General features: G+C 30.4%; 2 protein-coding genes across 3 annotated transcripts in view; both read left to right on the forward strand.

The window, feature by feature from the left end:
* si:dkey-82f1.1 (DENN domain-containing protein 2A) overlaps nucleotides 1-6,291 on the forward strand; it is a 46,057-nt gene extending 39,766 nt beyond the window's left edge. The window contains exons 16-20 of the mRNA XM_051099369.1: nucleotides 307-348; nucleotides 454-559; nucleotides 2,730-3,005; nucleotides 3,082-3,168; nucleotides 5,597-6,291. Coding sequence (XP_050955326.1) covers nucleotides 307-348; nucleotides 454-559; nucleotides 2,730-3,005; nucleotides 3,082-3,168; nucleotides 5,597-5,628 — 543 coding nt within the window. The 3' untranslated portion in view covers nucleotides 5,629-6,291. The remainder of the gene's footprint in view (nucleotides 1-306; nucleotides 349-453; nucleotides 560-2,729; nucleotides 3,006-3,081; nucleotides 3,169-5,596) is intronic.
* Nucleotides 6,292-7,833: 1,542 nt separating this feature from the next.
* The window catches only part of LOC127156488 (transcriptional enhancer factor TEF-3-like), a 52,522-nt gene continuing 42,350 nt past the window's right edge, over nucleotides 7,834-18,005 (forward strand). The window contains exons 1-2 of one of the 2 annotated variants that reach the window (XM_051099371.1): nucleotides 7,834-7,960; nucleotides 16,365-16,689. In XM_051099371.1, coding sequence (XP_050955328.1) covers nucleotides 16,683-16,689 — 7 coding nt within the window. In that variant the 5' untranslated portion in view covers nucleotides 7,834-7,960; nucleotides 16,365-16,682. The remainder of the gene's footprint in view (nucleotides 7,961-16,364; nucleotides 16,690-18,005) is intronic. The other variant, XM_051099372.1, reaches the window with a different exon arrangement.

Genomic DNA, 18,005 nt, shown 5'->3' on the forward strand with positions numbered 1-18,005 from the left:
ACCTTTGACCTCTCGAATGTTACACCTCATTATGACTAATGTGGGAAGGAAACGAGGCCAATAAAGTCCAGGATGTGGTGTTAATATTCTATATATATTTCTGGATGGACAAAAGAACCGGATTGGGCTCTTTTACAGAGATGATCAGAGGCCGGACACATTTCTAATATTTCTCTCTAAGCACTTCCTGCTCAGGTGGGCGGCCCTGACCTCTGACCTCTTCACAATAGCTGCGATAGCGGGGAAAAGGCTGAGATAGCTAGTGCTGGAGGAAATGACATCACCATGTCCTCTGCTCTCTTTCAGGTCCTGGTGGTCGACCTTGGCAGCAGTCGTTTCCTGCGACAGGTACGGTACTCGATGGCTATGAAATGTAGTTTTGGTCTTTTATTTAGACTGGTTGTGTGTTTCGATGATGAAACAAAGTAAATGTGTTTGTGTTTCCCTTTTCAGATGGATGATGAGGACTCGATTCTGCCTCATAAACTCCAGGCTGCTCTTGAACACGTTCTAGAACGGAGGAAGGAACTGGCGTGTGACGTGACTGATAATCCAAGCGGTAATTTACTGTCTGATCCGTTATTTTCAGGGGTTCGAAAGATAACACAGCCCTGCATCTTATTTAATTAATTAATTAATTGTTTATTCCAAAAAATTTTATTGAATATAAATACATACATATATATAAATAAATATTTATTTATTATTTTTTTCTTCAAAAAAAAAAAAATAGAATAAAGATTTGATAACCCTTATGCATTATAAAAGTAGTTTTATTATAAAAGTAGCATTTATTTCAGGTAACTTTTTTTTTTTTTTTTTCTCACATTTTTAGTTTTAGTTTTAATTAGCTTTAATTTTCAAAATATCAAATGTTAAAAGTTAGATATAAAAAGTTTATATATATAATTAATTTATTTATTATTTTATTATATTTTTTATTTAATTTATCTTTATTTTTATATTTTTTTTTCCTTAATTTATTTCAGGTAACACATTTTTTCACATTTTTAGTTTTAGTTTAGTTTAGCTTTTCATGACAAAAAAAAAGGATTGATATGTATGGTTTAACTCATAATCAGTAAAAGAGTAGGAGTGGAAAAATATGTTCAAAAGCTAGATATTATATATATATATATATATAATACCTAGCTTTTGAACATATATTATATATATATATATTTATATTTATATTTATATATTTATATATATTTATATTATATACTTTATATTTATCTTTATATTTAATACATTTATTCATTTTTATTTTATTTTTTATTTTTTGTTTTTTCCTTTTAAAAAATTTGAACGAAGATTTGGTAACTTTTTAAATATAATGCATTATAAAAGTAGTTTTTATACATTTAATGCATTTATTTCAGGTAACATTTTTTTCTTACATTTTTAGTTTTAGTTTAGTTTAGCTTTTCATGACAAAATAAGTATTTGATATGTATGGTTTAACTCCTAATCAGAGTATATACATATATATATATATATATATATATATATATATATATGTATGTGTGTGTGTGTGTGTGTGTGTGTGTTTGTGTGTAATGTACAATATAAAATGTATTTATTATTATTTATAATTTTAATATTTAATAAATGTTATTATGTTTTTATTTATTTTAGTTTAGTTTTCACAAAATCTGTCACTACATGTATATATGTATGTTTTTCATTTTTTCCACAAAATCTGATTAATAAAATAAAAATAATAAATACATAATTTTTATTATTAATTTTTATAATTTTAATAAATACATTTTTGTTTTACATTTTCTGTCACTACTTAATTTTTTTCTTTGTTTTTTTTCTTTTATTTTTCACAAAATCTGTCATTTTCTGTCATTATTTTATTTTTTATTTATTTTTTTCTTTTATTTTTCACAAAATGTGTCATTTTTGTTTTGTCAATTTTTTTAATTATTTCATTTCATTTTTTAAATCTGAAAATAGTATTTAAATAAATAGTATTTAATTATATATTTATTATTTTTATTTAATAATAATAATAATAATAATAATAATAATAATAAATTATCATTTTCTGTCATTATTTTATTTTTTATTTATTTTTTTCTTTTATTTTTCACAAAATGTCATTTTTGTCACTGTTTTTTTTTTAATTATTTCATTTCATTTTTTAAATCTGAAAATAGTATTTAAATAAATAGTATTTAATTATATATTTATTCTTTTTATTTAATAATAATAATAATAATAATAATAATAATAATCATAATGATTATTATTATTATTATTATCCTTTTGTTTTTTCTTTTTTTTCCGTCACTGTTTGGAAGCAGTAAAACACCCACAGTCTCATGTTTGCATTTTCTTTTATCATTGGTCATAATTTTAACATTAAGATCAGGTTTAGGCATGAAATAATATCATATGTGTGAAAATCAGCTGAGAATTGAACAAATAGTTGTAATCTGGCTCAGATTGAGACAGGAATCATGTTTTGCAGCAGTTTTTCTGCTGATTAAAGGAAAATACAAGACTTCTTCACCTTACAATACTTTTCAAAAGCAAAAATGCTACGAAATGCATCCATTTGTGAGAAGGTGATGATCATGGGCACTATTTTTGGAATCAGCACCCCAGAATTAGTAAGAAACAAGAATTGGAATGAATTGGAATGAACAAGAATTCATTCAGCAAATATGATGCAGGGTGGTGTCAACTAATCAAGCATCTAATTTTTCTCTCATCAGAGCCCAGTTCTCTGAGCAGTGTGGTGTCAGAGGCATTTGTGCGGTTCTTCGTGGAGATCGTGGGTCATTACTCACTTTTTATGGGCGGCAATGACCGTGATGAAGAATCCTCCGCCTCATCTTCCTCCTCTCCGACTCCCTCGTCCTTCCAGCGTGAGGCATTCCGTAAGGCCGTGTCCTCCAAGAGCCTTCGGAGATTCCTGGAAGTTTTCATGGAGACGCAGATGTTTGCAGGGTTCGTGCAGGAGAGAGAGTTTCGGAGGCAGGGACTGAAAGGTTTGAATGGTTTATATGTGAGAATTTGTCAGTTGTTTTGTGTAGTGTTTAACAGCCATACTGTGTTTTTGAACAGGTTTGTTTGAGATGAGGGCTCAGGATTACCTCGATTCTCTGCCAGGCAGTGAGAACAGAGGCGTCAACAAGTTCCTCAAAGGTTTAGGTAATGTCTCACCTCCAGGTCTAATCAAAGAATCAAAACAAAGAATTTGGGCCTGTTTGGAATGACATACTGTTTCTGCAGTATATGCATATCTTTTGTATATATAGAATGTCCTCACCAGGACAAAAAACATACATAAACATACATATTTTAGAATTTCATATAATTATTAGATTTATTTACCACGTTGTATTATGGGATACAGTATTCCACACAGTGCTCTAAAATACAAAATCTATAAATGTATATTAAAATAGAAATATTAAATATTTATGCTTTAAAATATAAAAAATATTATACTTAAAATGTTATATTTTAAGTATAATTATAATAATATAAAATACATATTAAGCATATTTTATTAGTATAAAACAAGACATTTTGATTACATAATAGGCTATGGTAAATAAATAAATGTATATTTTATATAATAATTATATATCATTTAATGCCATTTATTTAGCACTTTGTATTTTGGGATACAGTATTCCACACAATGCTCTAAAACACAAACTATATAAATGTATATTAAAATAGAAATATTAAATATTTACTTTTTGAAATATAAAATATTATACTTAAAAATATTATGAGTGTAACTATAGTAATATAGATATTTATAACTATATTATATTAATATAAAATATTTTTGATTTACATAATAGTGTATGATAAATAAATAAATAAATAAATAAATATATAATATAATTATTATATATCATTTAATGCCAGTGTTCTAAAATATGAAATATATAAATGTATATTAAAAAATATATATATATGTATTCTTTAAAATATAAAATATTATACTTAAAAATATAAGTATATTTATACTAATATAAATATTTATATGTATATTATATTAATATAAAGTAAGACATTTTGATTACATAATAGCGTACAGTAAATACGCTATTATAATAAATATTTCGTCTTTAATATATACAATATTATACTTAAAAACAGGGTTATTAAAACAGGGTTTATTAATATAAATAATTATAAGTATATTATATTAATATAAAATAGGACATTTTAATTATATAATAAAGTAAATATTTATTATATTCATGTAAAATGACATTTTGATTACATAATAGCATATGGTAAATAAATCTATTTCATATAATTATTATAAGTATAATTATACTAATATATATATTTATAATATATAATAATATATATAATATATAATACAATAATATATGTATATATATATATATATATATATATATATATATATATTATTCTAAAATAAGACATTTTGATTACATAATAGCATATGGTAAATAAATAAATCTATTTCATATAATTATTATAAGTATAATTACACTAATATAAATATTTATAAATATTTATATATATATATATATATATATATATATATATATAATATAAAATAAGACATTTTGATTACATAATTGCGTAGGGTAAATAAATAAATAAATAAATATTTATAATAAATATTTACTCTTTATTATATAAAATATAATACTTAAAAACATTCTAAGTATAATTAAACTAAAATAAATATTTATAAATTTATTAGTATAAAATATGACATTTTAATTATATAATGAAATAAATGTTTATTATAATAATATAAAATATGACATTTTGATTAAATAGTGCATGGTAAATAAATAAATAAATTCCATATTATTATTATATATAATTTAATGTCATTTTCTAAAATATAAAATCTATATAAAAACGTATATCAAAACAAAAATGTGAAATACTTTTTAATATAAAAAATTATACTTAAAAATATTATAATTATACTAATATATACATATTTTAAGCGTATTATACTAATATAAAATATGACATTTAAATTGTATAATGAAATAAATGTTTATTATATTAATGTAAAATATGACATTTTGATTACATAATAGAATATGGTAAATAAATTAATAAATAAATATATTTCATATACTTGTTATACATCATTTAATGTCATTTATTTACCGCTTTGTATTTTGGCATACAGTATTCCACACCACATTTATATTCAAATAGAATTTTAAAATATTTACTCTTTAATTCATAATAAAATAAGTATAGATATATTAATATAAATATTTTTTAATATATTATATTAATATAAAACATGCCATTTTAATTATATAATAAAAAAAACTTTATATTTTATTCCTTATATATTTTATTTTATAGAAAATATATATTTTGCATAGCACCAATATGCAATCTGCTGAATTTGACTCTAAACAACTGGAAGCAATATCAAGCGTGATCTTAAATAAACAAAACTGGATTAAAAAATGCTCAATAGCTATTAAAAAACAGTATGCAGTATGCAATAAGCTGGTATTCTATTCCATACACAGCCTAGTCTGATGGACCAGCATTTGTGAAGTATATAAAGAGCTGAGCCTTTCTTTCTCCTCTTTTTTTCTCTTAGGACACAAGATGAAATTCCTGTCCAAGAAGTGAAAACCATCCATGTAGCATGTGTATGTTAGACTCACTCACCAGATCTTCTAACCCGAAACGGGCCAGCAGGACGGGCTACGGAGGCCCGACAGCACCTGAGGACCAAAGGCAATGGAAAACACTGTACAGTCCATTCTAGTTCCCCAAACCACACGGACCTTACAAGACTTTACCGAAACCACACGACAGAAGCGGCCATGTACAGTTCTTTCTTTAATTTTCTACATTTTAAACGTTTTTTAAGAGATAGAGTACAACTTCTTCTGAAACAGGAGGCTATAAATTAATTTATATTCTTTTTAGAAATAATAAGACCTTTATGACTTCCTCTGTAAAACTTTATATGTTCTCTTTAAATTGAAATTATGTTGCTAGTTTGTCATAGTCTATTTATCGTAGTACGTTACGGACTTTCCGAGAAACACGCCGCCACTGCGATCGAGTGAAGTTTTGTTCTGCGGGGGAAAATCTAGAATCTTGGGACTGCAGGATCGGAACTGTTCTAGAATTATGATGACAGAAAAGGTTCCTGGCCCGAAACCAGAACAAAGTTGGAGTTTGGAGATGTTCTCTGTCTTAAGTGCATTTCAGGAACACCACTAGAGTTACTTTGAACTTGATTTTTGTAAGTGTGCTTAATAAACAGTGTTTAATAAGATTTTATCTGGGATGTTTTCTTCTGACTTGCATTGGAGGTCAGTTCTAGAATCGTAGATGTGGCGTCTCCGTCGTGCGCTTTGTTTGTTGGATGTTTACTTACTACACCGGATGTCCCAGGAGCACTGGATCCTTCGAGTCTTAGGATTTGGTTTTAGGTGTAGTTTTCTTTGTGTCCTGTAGAGGGCTCCAAAATCTGTTGGACACAAAACAAAGTGATCTGAGAAACTTCTGTGTGGAAAAGATGTTCCCATTGCTTTTACACCAGGACAAGTTTGGATACTTTCCAAATAAAAACAGCTTTCCCATGTTTTTTTTTTTTTTTTTTTGGGACATGTCTAGTACCATGGCATTTTCTTAGAATATGAATATACCATTAATTGAGTAGCATGGCATATATCAAAATACTATCTGATACCATATTTGATACCATGATGACTGCCATATTTCAAATTGAGTATTAAGTAGTATTATATATATATTGTAAATATTACACACATATATACCATATTTTGTTTATTTCTTGTAACAGAAAAGTACCTTAAAATCAAAAAATTAAATAAATATATATTGTAAATATTACACACATACAAACATTTTATTTTCTTGTAACAATGTTACAAAGTAGATGTAAGTACCTAAATATTGCAAATAACATTTCTTTATACTAATATATATTATATATACATACACACACACACACACATATATGCACACATATAATTAGAATAAAAAAAATTACATTTAATAAAATATATATTACAAATATTACAGACATATATACCATATTTAGTTTATTTTTTTGTAACAGATGTTATTTAATGGCTATTATTTTCCACATTGTATTATGGAATACAGTATTCCACACAGACACAGTGTTCTATGCAAAATACAAAATAAATATTAAAATAGAAATATAAAATATTTGTTCTTAAAAATATAAAATAAAATATCATATTTTAAGTATAATTACAGTAATATAAAATATATATTTAGTATATTTTCTTATTATAAAATTTGACATTTTATGTAAATAATAAATAATTGAGTATGGTAAATATATATATATATATATATATATATATATACACACACACACACATATATATATATATATATATATATATATATATAATGTATGTTATGTAATTATTATATATATATATTTTTTATATATTTATATATTATATATATATATATATATATATTTTTTTTTTTGTTTGTTTGTTTGTTTTGTTTTGTTTTGAAAATACACACACATATAAACCATATTAGCTATATATATATATATATATATATACACACACACACACACACATAACATCTTTAACATTATTTTACTTAACACAAGGACATTGTGAGGACTTTTTGACACTGTTTCAGGATTATTTTCCCGGACTTTTAGGACACAGCTGTATCTCATACTGACCAGAACAATGTGAATCCCCCTGGATCCGGGCTTATTTCCTTTTCTCTCCACACCAAGACTGCTCCTTTTTCCTTTTCAAAGCCGGGACCTCCCCTCACACCTCCCTCCTCTCTCTCCCCTCCTGTCCGCTCCTCACGTTATACTGCAGCCAATTCCTGAAATTCCAGCCTTCCTTGCGCGCTTCCAGTCACTCAGGCAGATTTTACCCCCAAAACACTTCATTTTCCCTACCGTTCCTTCAGACAGGTAAGAATTTTATTTATGTACATATTTCTTAGGGGCACTTGTTTGAACAGTTCTTTAAAAATCTAAACCTTCATGTAAAGTACAAGAACTTGTACAACTGTAACTTTACAGATCTTCTTCTCCTCACATAACGATATTTCAGAATAGCTGCGAAACGAGCTCATTCAAACGGTTATTCTGACACATGATGACGAAATGTGATGTAACAATGGAATATTTGGAATTGTTGGAATTTTCCCCCGAATTCCCGCGTTCTTTTTTTCGGCTCCACCGGAGCGACTTCCTGCGTAACGGCCGGAAACTTTCTGAGGAACTTTAATCGCGTCATAGTCGTGTGTCGAGTCTCAGTTCGTTAATTATTGCGCAAATTAACGCGAATTAGAAACATAAACTTTAGATTGAGCCTGTAAACAGTAACGAATGTCTGCAGCTGTTTTACTTCATATGAAAGAATTTAATACGTTTGGAAAATGTATATAATATCAAAATTATAATGACATAATATCAAATTATAATGACGCAATAAAAAATATTGTTATTATTATGGTGGATTATCTTGTCTGTTTTTTTTTTTTAAATAAAACTAAATATAAATATTTTGTTTTATGCAAAATAAAAATATTGTTGATTTTTTAAATCCATAATAGCAATTAATATTAAATATTACTGTTATTTATTTCAATATTGCACACTATTTTCTTATTTTAATATGTAGGTTTTCACTTCACATGCTTTGAGTTTTACAGACTATTTGTTTATTTGTTTGTTTGTTTACACTACCAGTCAAAGGTTATCACACACTCTTTTATTATTATTATGACTATTTTTTACATGCTTGAATAATAGTAAAGTGATGAAAACTACGAAATAACACAAATGTAAGTATGGTAATGATGTAGTGCTCAAAACATGACGTGACACAAATGGAAACTATATGTATATTTAATACCTAGACATGCATCTGCTAACTTCATGAAGTTTTTCATGGGATGCTTTTACACACTACTGAAAGCGTTCACAGTTAATGTTGTTTTTTCTTTACTAAAATGTTGGTTTTGTCAAGAAATTTAGTAATGTTAAATAATTTAAGCAGGAGTCTTAAAAGTTCTAATACCATTTATTTGTTGACTTGTGTCATAGTTGGTTAAATTTCTATTGTGCTGAATGGAAATGACAACAAATTTTGCATTTCCATTTGCTTCAATAACCAAACAAAAAATGAAAATTAGTAGCAAAAGATACTGCTAATAATTTCACAAAGAATTATGGCAGGTAACACATTGGAAATCGAAAAAATGAAATATTTTCTTGTAAAACATCCTGTAATCGTCTTTATTTATGGCTTGAAAAGCTATTTTTTACAGTCTATTGTTACTAACTGTGTAAACATGCCATTGCAGTCTGTGCAAAAGGGTTAATTAGTTGACAAACTAATGATCCAAAGTCAGTGAAAAGAGATTAAAATGGCAACTTGAAGCACAGCGGTTCACTGTGTGTCGTCTGGCCTCATGGGTAAATATTTCGAGTGTTGGGGTGAGGAGTCAGTGCCCTGCATGTTCTGTGTCCCGGGGGACGGAATATTCTACTGGAACAACAGGTGGAATGGGGCCGGTGCCCACCTGCTCGGGGTCTTTCTGCGGCGTGGGAGGAAGGGAGAGAGGGGGAAGGAATATTGTGTTATTTTAATAAAAAGCATCAGGGAAACATTATTAAATGCAGCATGTGTGTGAGGGTTTCATTAGAGCTCTGTAAAGTGGCATTTAGTTGAAGCGTCTTCATACTTGGGCTCAGTTCAGTTCAGTTTGTTGCCTTTTTCCGTTTATTCTTTACCTTGATCATGCAGTAACACAAATGTTTTACCTTGTAAAGAAGAAAATGTGGGTAATTCTGAGTGCAAACACACACACTGATGCTAAGTTTATTGTGGAAGCTTGTTTCCGGGATAAAAATTAATTATTATTATTATTATTATTTTAATTCTGATTTTATATCTCACAATTTTGACTTTTTTTCATAATATTCAGAGAAAAAAGTCAGAATTGTGAGATACAAACTCAGAATTATGAGGTACATACCCAAAATGAGATATAAATGCAGAATTACAAAATAAAAAAAACCTAAGAATTACAAGATATAAACCCAGAATTACAAAATAAACTCAGAGTTGTTAGATAGAAACTCAGAATTACGAGATATAAACCCAAAATTACGAGATCTAAACTCAGAATTGTGAGATGTAAACTCAGAATTAAGATATAAACTCTGAATTTCGCAAAATAAACCCAAAATTATGATATGCACTCAGAGTTGCAAGAATTAAGAAACAAACTAAAAATGACGACATATAAGGTTAAAATTGTGAGATATAAATTCAGAATTGCAAGATATAAACTCGCAACAAACTCAGAATTACGAAGTGTAAACTCAGAATTACGAGATATGAACCCAAAATTACGATATAAGATCAGAATTTCGCGACAAACTCAGAATTATGAGATATGAACCCCAAATTACAATTTAAACTCAGAATTTCACAACATAAGCTCAGAATTGCAAAATAAACTCAGAACTGCAAGATATAAACTTAGAATTTTGCAACATAAACTCGCAACATAAGAATTACTATATTTAAACCCCAAATTATGAGATATAAACTCAGAATTGCAAAATAAACTAAAATTTCACAACAAACTCAGAATTATGAGATATAAACCCAGCATTACAAGATATAAACTCATAATTGCAAGGATTAAGAATTAAGAAACAAACCCAAAATTACAGTATATAAACTCAGAATTACAAAATATAAACTCAGAACTGTAAAATTATCTCAGAACTGCAAGATATAAACTTAGAATTATTATATTTAAACCCAAAATTATGAGACATAAACTCGGAATTGAGAAATAAATTTAGAATTGTGGGATATAAACTTAGAATTGTGAGATAACATAAAACTCAGAATTCGCAACATAAACTCAGAATTAGGTGGTGTAACCTCAGAATTTTGAGATATAACCCCAAAATGACAAGATATAAACTCATAATTACTCAAATTGTGAAAAATAAACTTTGATTGTGAGATAAGACACGGTTGCAAAATAGCAAAATAAACTCAGAATTACGAGATATAAATCCAAAATTACGATATAAACTCATAATTACTCATAATTACTCAAACTGTGAAAAAGAAACTCATGATTGCAAGATCATGCAGTGATTGTGAGATAAAGTTAGTTGTCATCCTCAGAAATTTCTCACAAATCCGAGTTTTTACATCTGCCCAAAAAAAGTTATTTTTTGTTTCAGATTTTTTCCCCCACTTTTTGATATAGACCATCTTTAAAAAACAAAAACAAAAAAAAACAAACAAAAAAAATTCTCAGATAAAGCAAATGCGGAATGTTTGCTTGTGGGATGTTGCCCTGGAATGTTCTAGATTCATTCTGACATTGTCATGTGTCTGACTAAAATCACTGTGTCTTATTCAAAAACAAACACACACAGCAGGCCGTCTGCACAAGCGTGTACATGTGTGTGTTTTTAAGTGTGTAAAAATCTGCTTTCGTGCGTATATTGTGTTACTGAGATTAGGAATTGTGCCTGAGTTAAACACACACAGCAGCTTTTCAAAGTTAATCCTGGATTTCAACAGCCCATATACAACACAAACATATGAAAGAGACTTTTTATAATGTGTGTATTATGTACACAGAGCTAACGGATAAGAAAGCCAACAAGAAGTACCACGTTACTACCTTTTTTTTTTTGACATGGAATCAAACTACTTAATTACATGTATATTTTATTATGTATTTATGTATTTTTAAATATATGGATACTTATTAGAAAATAAGAAATTTAACATGTTGAAATAATTTATATTCCAGAAACATAGTATTGCTTTGGTAAATGTCCATACAAACATAGCATTACCATAACTTATGTTACATTTTTTAAGAAAAATGCTTTTGCAGTACTATGGTACAGCAATGATAGCACTTTAATATATACCATGGTGCTCCAAGGTATTTCCAAGAATACTGTGGTACTACCACAGTACATGACTGAAAAACTATGGTAACACCGTTGTATTTTTGTTTAGTGCAGTAAATCTGTAACATACCTGCATTTTAACCATCAAAATAATGTTGTATTTTTTCACTGCTGCCACATTTAACCTTAAAGGCAGTTGTGTTGTTTTAGTGCTATTATCACGTTAACACAGCGTTATTAGAGACGCTCTTAACAAGACACACGCTGTGTGTCAGGAACTCTTGATCAGAGCCGACCGGCCCCTCCGGCTACAACATTGCTGTTAAACAATATGAGGTTTAAATTAATGTACGGCCCGTAGCTAATATCCTCTATGTATGTGTGTATGTGTGTATGTGTGTGTAGGTTCACAGCAACTCTCAGCTTTACATTCCAGCTCTGATTAAAGTGGATTTTGTTGTGTGTCTGTGTGTGTTTATGTTTGTTTATATTGCTGTGTGTGTGTTTATTCTATATGTGCGTTACACACACACATGTGAGTGTACAAACTAGAGGTTTTATATAGTCATTTACTCATCCTTGTGTTTTAATAAAACCTGAATGACGTTCTTTTTTTCTGTGGAACACAAAGATGTTTTAAAGAACATTGGGAACCAAACAACTTTGGACCCCACTGACTTTCATTCTTTTGTTTTTCACAGAAGAAAGACAATCATACAGGTTTGAACCAACATGAGAATGAGTAACTCATGTCATCACTTTAATTTTTGGATGAACCGTTTCTTTAATTTTCCCCAAAACCTTTACTTATGTATGCATATGTAAACAAATAATAAAATAAAGCAATAACCCAAGGTGTCTTTGATTTTAGCAGAGTTAAGGGGTTTTCTTTTATTTCGGATGCGATTAATCACAATAAATTCTTGCCCATCACTAATTATAGAGTGTGTATATATATATATTAAAAAAGTAAATATTACATGAAATCTTAAACGTAATTCACACAAATAAAATTAAAGTTTTAAAAATAAAATTTTAAGTCAAAATAATAACATTTCTAAAACTGAAATAAAAAAAAAACTTATTTAAAATATTTTTTAGAAAAAAATAATAAAAATGTCAAAAGTATAACAAAATTATTAAAACTGAAAAAAGAAAAAACGAACATCTGATTACACACACAGGCACACACACACACACAATGTATAAATTATCAATCAATGGTATTATAATTATTTAATATAATGGACTACACAAGTGATACTAAAAACTTCTATGAAACTGAAAATGTGCAAATAAAAGCGAATTCAAGATATTAATAAATACTGTAATAGCTTTTAGCACACAAGGGATTTGTTGTGGTTTTTTAAGGTGCTCCTTGTTCATACATGCATACATACATACATACATATCTGACATGAGAACAGAGAAAACATTTAAATAAAATAAAAACTTATTATAAATAAATAATAATGTGTATGAATCTGGAACAGAAGATTTATGTACAGATTTGTGCATTATTTACTCTATATATAGCTGTATAAATAAGAGATGTGCATGTGTATTTACATAATACTACTACAAAATATAGTATAGTATAATAGTATATAAATAATACTAAAACAATACTGACTTTTACTCCATTTTGGCTTTACATATGCCAGCCCACAGTGACATCTGAACCAGAGAAAAAAATGTTGTAATTATGGTCAAGTTTGCTGTTGTTTTTGTCTTTCTTTCTTTTATTTATTTATTTAGTAGTTAGTATGTATAGTTTTTTTGTAATTTTGTATTTTTTTTTAGTTAGCATTTTGTTGCATGTTATAAAAGCAATCAGTGACTCACAAAAAGTGTGTAAACGTGTGAAATTGTGCTATATTTAGTTTTTAGACATTACTTTTGTTCAGAAACTGGGCGTTTGGTTTGATCTGAGAGTGTTGTACAGGAAGTTGAGCTCAGAGGAAAACGGGCTGATTGAGTCAGACGTGAACGTGACGCACTGTTGCTCAGCGGCTCTGATCTTCCTGTACACGCTCACAAACACCACATATATTTGTGTGTAATACTAATAATTTACATTGATCTCTCCTCATGCTGCATTCTTATAAACTCTCAAATTCTGAATAGCAATGCATGTGTGCTTTGTTTTGAGGGACTCCTGATCAGGTCAGTTTGAGACGGACCTCTTAAAATAGCCCCGTCTGGCTGCAGGCCGCTTCTCATTGCGGTTACGTGTCTGCAGACGCGTTGTCAGTCTGCATCTCCTCCTAATGTGATGTCGGAACCAAGGCGCTTTTTCCAAGTAGGATTATGGAGTCTGGGGAGTGTTCTGATGACCAGGGGTCGTCTCATTCACGTCGTGATGATACCCGTCTGGAACTCTGCCGACAACATCGCTGTGCTACAACTCAATATAGCAATAGCAGTGGCTAGTCTGGATGACGTAATAGCAAAGAGTGTTTTTTCCATTGAATGATCCGAGATGGTATTAAAAGAATAGTTCACTCACACATGCCAATTTGCTGAAAATCTATTCACCCTCAGCTCATCCAAGATGTAGACTTTGTTCTTCATCAGATTTGGAGAAATTTGGCATTACATCACTTGCTCGTCAATGGATGTGAATGGGTGCCATCAGAATGAGAGTCCAAACAGCTGATAAAAACATGACAAGTAATCCACACCACTCTAGTCCTTCCATCATGTCTTGAAGTGAAAAGCTACACAAGACCTCCATCCATAAAATTGCTTTCTCAAGTGAAGTCATCTCGTTTGAATCAGGAGAGAAATCTGCACAGATCAAACTCTGTTTACAAGCCAAAATTGATGGATCAGTGATCTCCACATAAAATAACTGATTGTGCAGAACAAACCATAAGTTGTAGAGACTTGAAACTTGGAGGGATGGTAGTACTCAAACCGCCTACTACGTCACCAAGGCTCACCCCAGTTGGCCTGACGGGGACGTTACAGTAATTAAAAGTATGCATGCCTCAGATTTGATTGTGAGCCTGGCTAAATTTTTGGGTACTTTGGATTTTTGGCAAAACCTACTTTTGCCTGATCGGAATCAAACCAGTGCTGAAAGATTCCCTGGAGAGCGAATATCAATAATTATTAAAAAACGCTGAACTTTTGACTCACGGTCGCAAAGGTACACCAAAGCGTTCGGTGACGGATCAGCGATCTCTGCATAAAACTGATCGTGCAGACCAAACCATAAGTCATAGAGACTTGAAACTTGGAGGGATGGTAGTACTCACACCAGCAACAATGTGACCAAGGCTTGCCCCAGTTGGCCTGACAGGGGGCGCTACAGCGATTAAAACTATGTATGCCTCAGATTCGATCGTGAGCCGGGTGAATTTTTCGGGTATTTTGGATTTTTAGCAAAACCTGCTTTTGCAAACTAGTCCTAGTTTTTTTTGACTCGCCGTCGCGAGGGACAGAGCCACTTTTTGTAAAATCCCTATAACTCCTGAATGGAATGAAATATCGCAATCATTTGTCCTATTAACATGAAAATCGCTGTGTACTCACTGTGTCTTGGTCCAAAGTGCCACAAGTGTCTATAAGGACATTTGCGTATCTCAAAAAAAACATGGCTGCCATTGGCTGATTAAGTTTGAGCACCTATTAGACATGTTTAACAGAGACTGATCGGAACGAACTTGGTGGGTCTGTTAGACTCACAGCCACAAACATCCGTGAGAAATTGGAAAGAAATCAGCCACTGGGGGGCGATATCACATTTTTCAAGGGCGTAAACGATTGCACATTGTGCGTTTTTTCACACATACACATGATATTCATGTCATATGATACAACTCCTCATTCCAGACAACTTTGCCTCTAGAATCATTGCTGTCAATCAAATCGTTTTTTCAATGATTGTGAAGATGTAAAAAACCTACTTTTGCGAACTAGTCCTAGGTTTTTTACTTAATCTGGAAAAAAACACTGCAGTACAATTCTCTGGACTCTCTAGGTCAATAATTATCATTAAAAAAAAAAATGTTGAAATTTACCCTTTGGGAAGCTCTAATGGGGTCATTTAGAAGTTGGGCCTGTCCGAATTTACCCAAAATCCTAAAGGAAAAAGTTCATGAAACCTGGTGAGCACATGCAACAGGTGATACTAAACAAGCATGCAAAGTTTTAAGGAGATCAGACCACAGCTTGCGCTGTAACAGACATAAATGTTACAAAACATAGTATTTCTACAGGAAATTACCTGTATTTCCAAAAAAAAAAAAAAAAAGGCTTCCTACATAATATTGTTTTTCATATGTGCTTAAATGCTTGAACCCCGGTAATCACTGCTTGCAGTTATAATTTTATTATATTTGCACATCGTTGGTGCCATTTAACCCAATGCAACTCTAAATAATCTTACTCTCTTCCATAGGATTGAGCACTTGCCCCATCTCAGACCTGGAAACCCCCGTCATTTACCCGCTACGGCCGTTTCCAGAGCCTCAACCGGCCCATCTGTATCCGCTAGGACGTTTTGCTCTCTCCCACCACCACCCTGTCGTCCGAGTGGGTATCAGCGTCCTCTCCGGGGGGGGGCGCTAGCGAGGAGCTGAGCGAGGGATTGGACAAGCCTCTGGAGAACGATGCGGAGGGCGTGTGGAGTCCAGACATCGAGCAGAGCTTTCAGGAGGCGCTGGCTATCTATCCGCCCTGCGGCCGACGCAAGATCATTCTCTCCGATGAGGGCAAGATGTACGGTATGCCTCTTCCCTTCTGCCTCTATGCATTTGCTTTTGCAGCACACAACAGTATACAACAGTTCGTTCTGGTTGTCGAATCTGATTGGCTGAGAGGAGTGTGATATTGTAGTGATAACAGAACTCCAACTGTTTCACCGTTTATATCACTCCACTTGTGGTTTTTCTCACAGCGAGTGTCATGGCGAACACCTAAATTCAGTATAATTTTATAAACAATAGTGTTTTTGTGTCACGGAATGCAGTTTGAAATGTGTTTTAGATGAGAATGTACTTGTTTAGACTTCAAGTACGCAGTTTGTTAATAAACGTCGATTTTAAAAATTGCTTTGATGTTTTCGGAGATGTGAGCTCCAGGGCGTCAGCGGCTATTCAGCGCTCAAAATCTCATCACATTATTTTATTATGTAACATCAATGCTGTATTTCAGAGTGCTGTTTTTGTATATATGTATGAACAGTAAGATGTTTTAAGTTTTTTTTAAAAGTCTCTTCTGCTCACCAAGTCTGCATTTATTTGATCCAAAGTACAGCAAAACAGTAAAATATTTTTACTATTTAAATGAACTGTTTTCTATTTGAATATATTTTAAAATGTAATTTATTCCTGTGATCAAATCTAAATTTTCAGCATCATTACTCCAGTCTTCAGTGTCACTTGATCCTTCAGAAATCATACTAATATGCTGATTCGCTGCTCAATAAACATTTTTTATTATCATTATCAATATATAAAACAGTTGAGTTAATTTTTTTAGGATTCTTTGATGAACAGAAAGATCCAAAGATCAGCATTTATCTGAAATAAAAAGCTTTTGTAACATTATACACTATACCACTTAAAAGCTTGGAGTCAGCATTTTTTTAAATTATAGAAATTAATACTTTTAATTAGCAAGGATGCTTTAAATTGTCATTTAAAGACATTTAAAGATTTCGATTTCAAATAAATGCTGTTCTTCTGAACTTTCTGTTCATCAAAGAAACCTGAAAAGAAACATAATCATGTGACTGGAGTAATGATTCCAAAAAAAAATTTAGCTTTGAAATCACAGGAATAAATTACATTTTAAAATATATTCCGATAGAAAACAATTATTACTGTTTTACTATACTTTGGATCAAATAAATGCTGGCTTGGTGATACATTAAAAATCTTGCATATACACGGACAGTCAGTCAAACTCTGAGGGAATCTATTGAATAGTTTCAACAATATTTCAATATTCAACATTTTTGCGAACCAAATACAAGCCACACAATTTGGTCGAACGATTGTCTTTTCGAAATACAACTGAAACAGCAGTTCTTAATGCA

The sequence above is a fragment of the Labeo rohita genome, chromosome 25 (genome assembly GCF_022985175.1).
Source record: "Labeo rohita strain BAU-BD-2019 chromosome 25, IGBB_LRoh.1.0, whole genome shotgun sequence".
Classification (NCBI taxonomy): domain Eukaryota; kingdom Metazoa; phylum Chordata; class Actinopteri; order Cypriniformes; family Cyprinidae; genus Labeo; species Labeo rohita.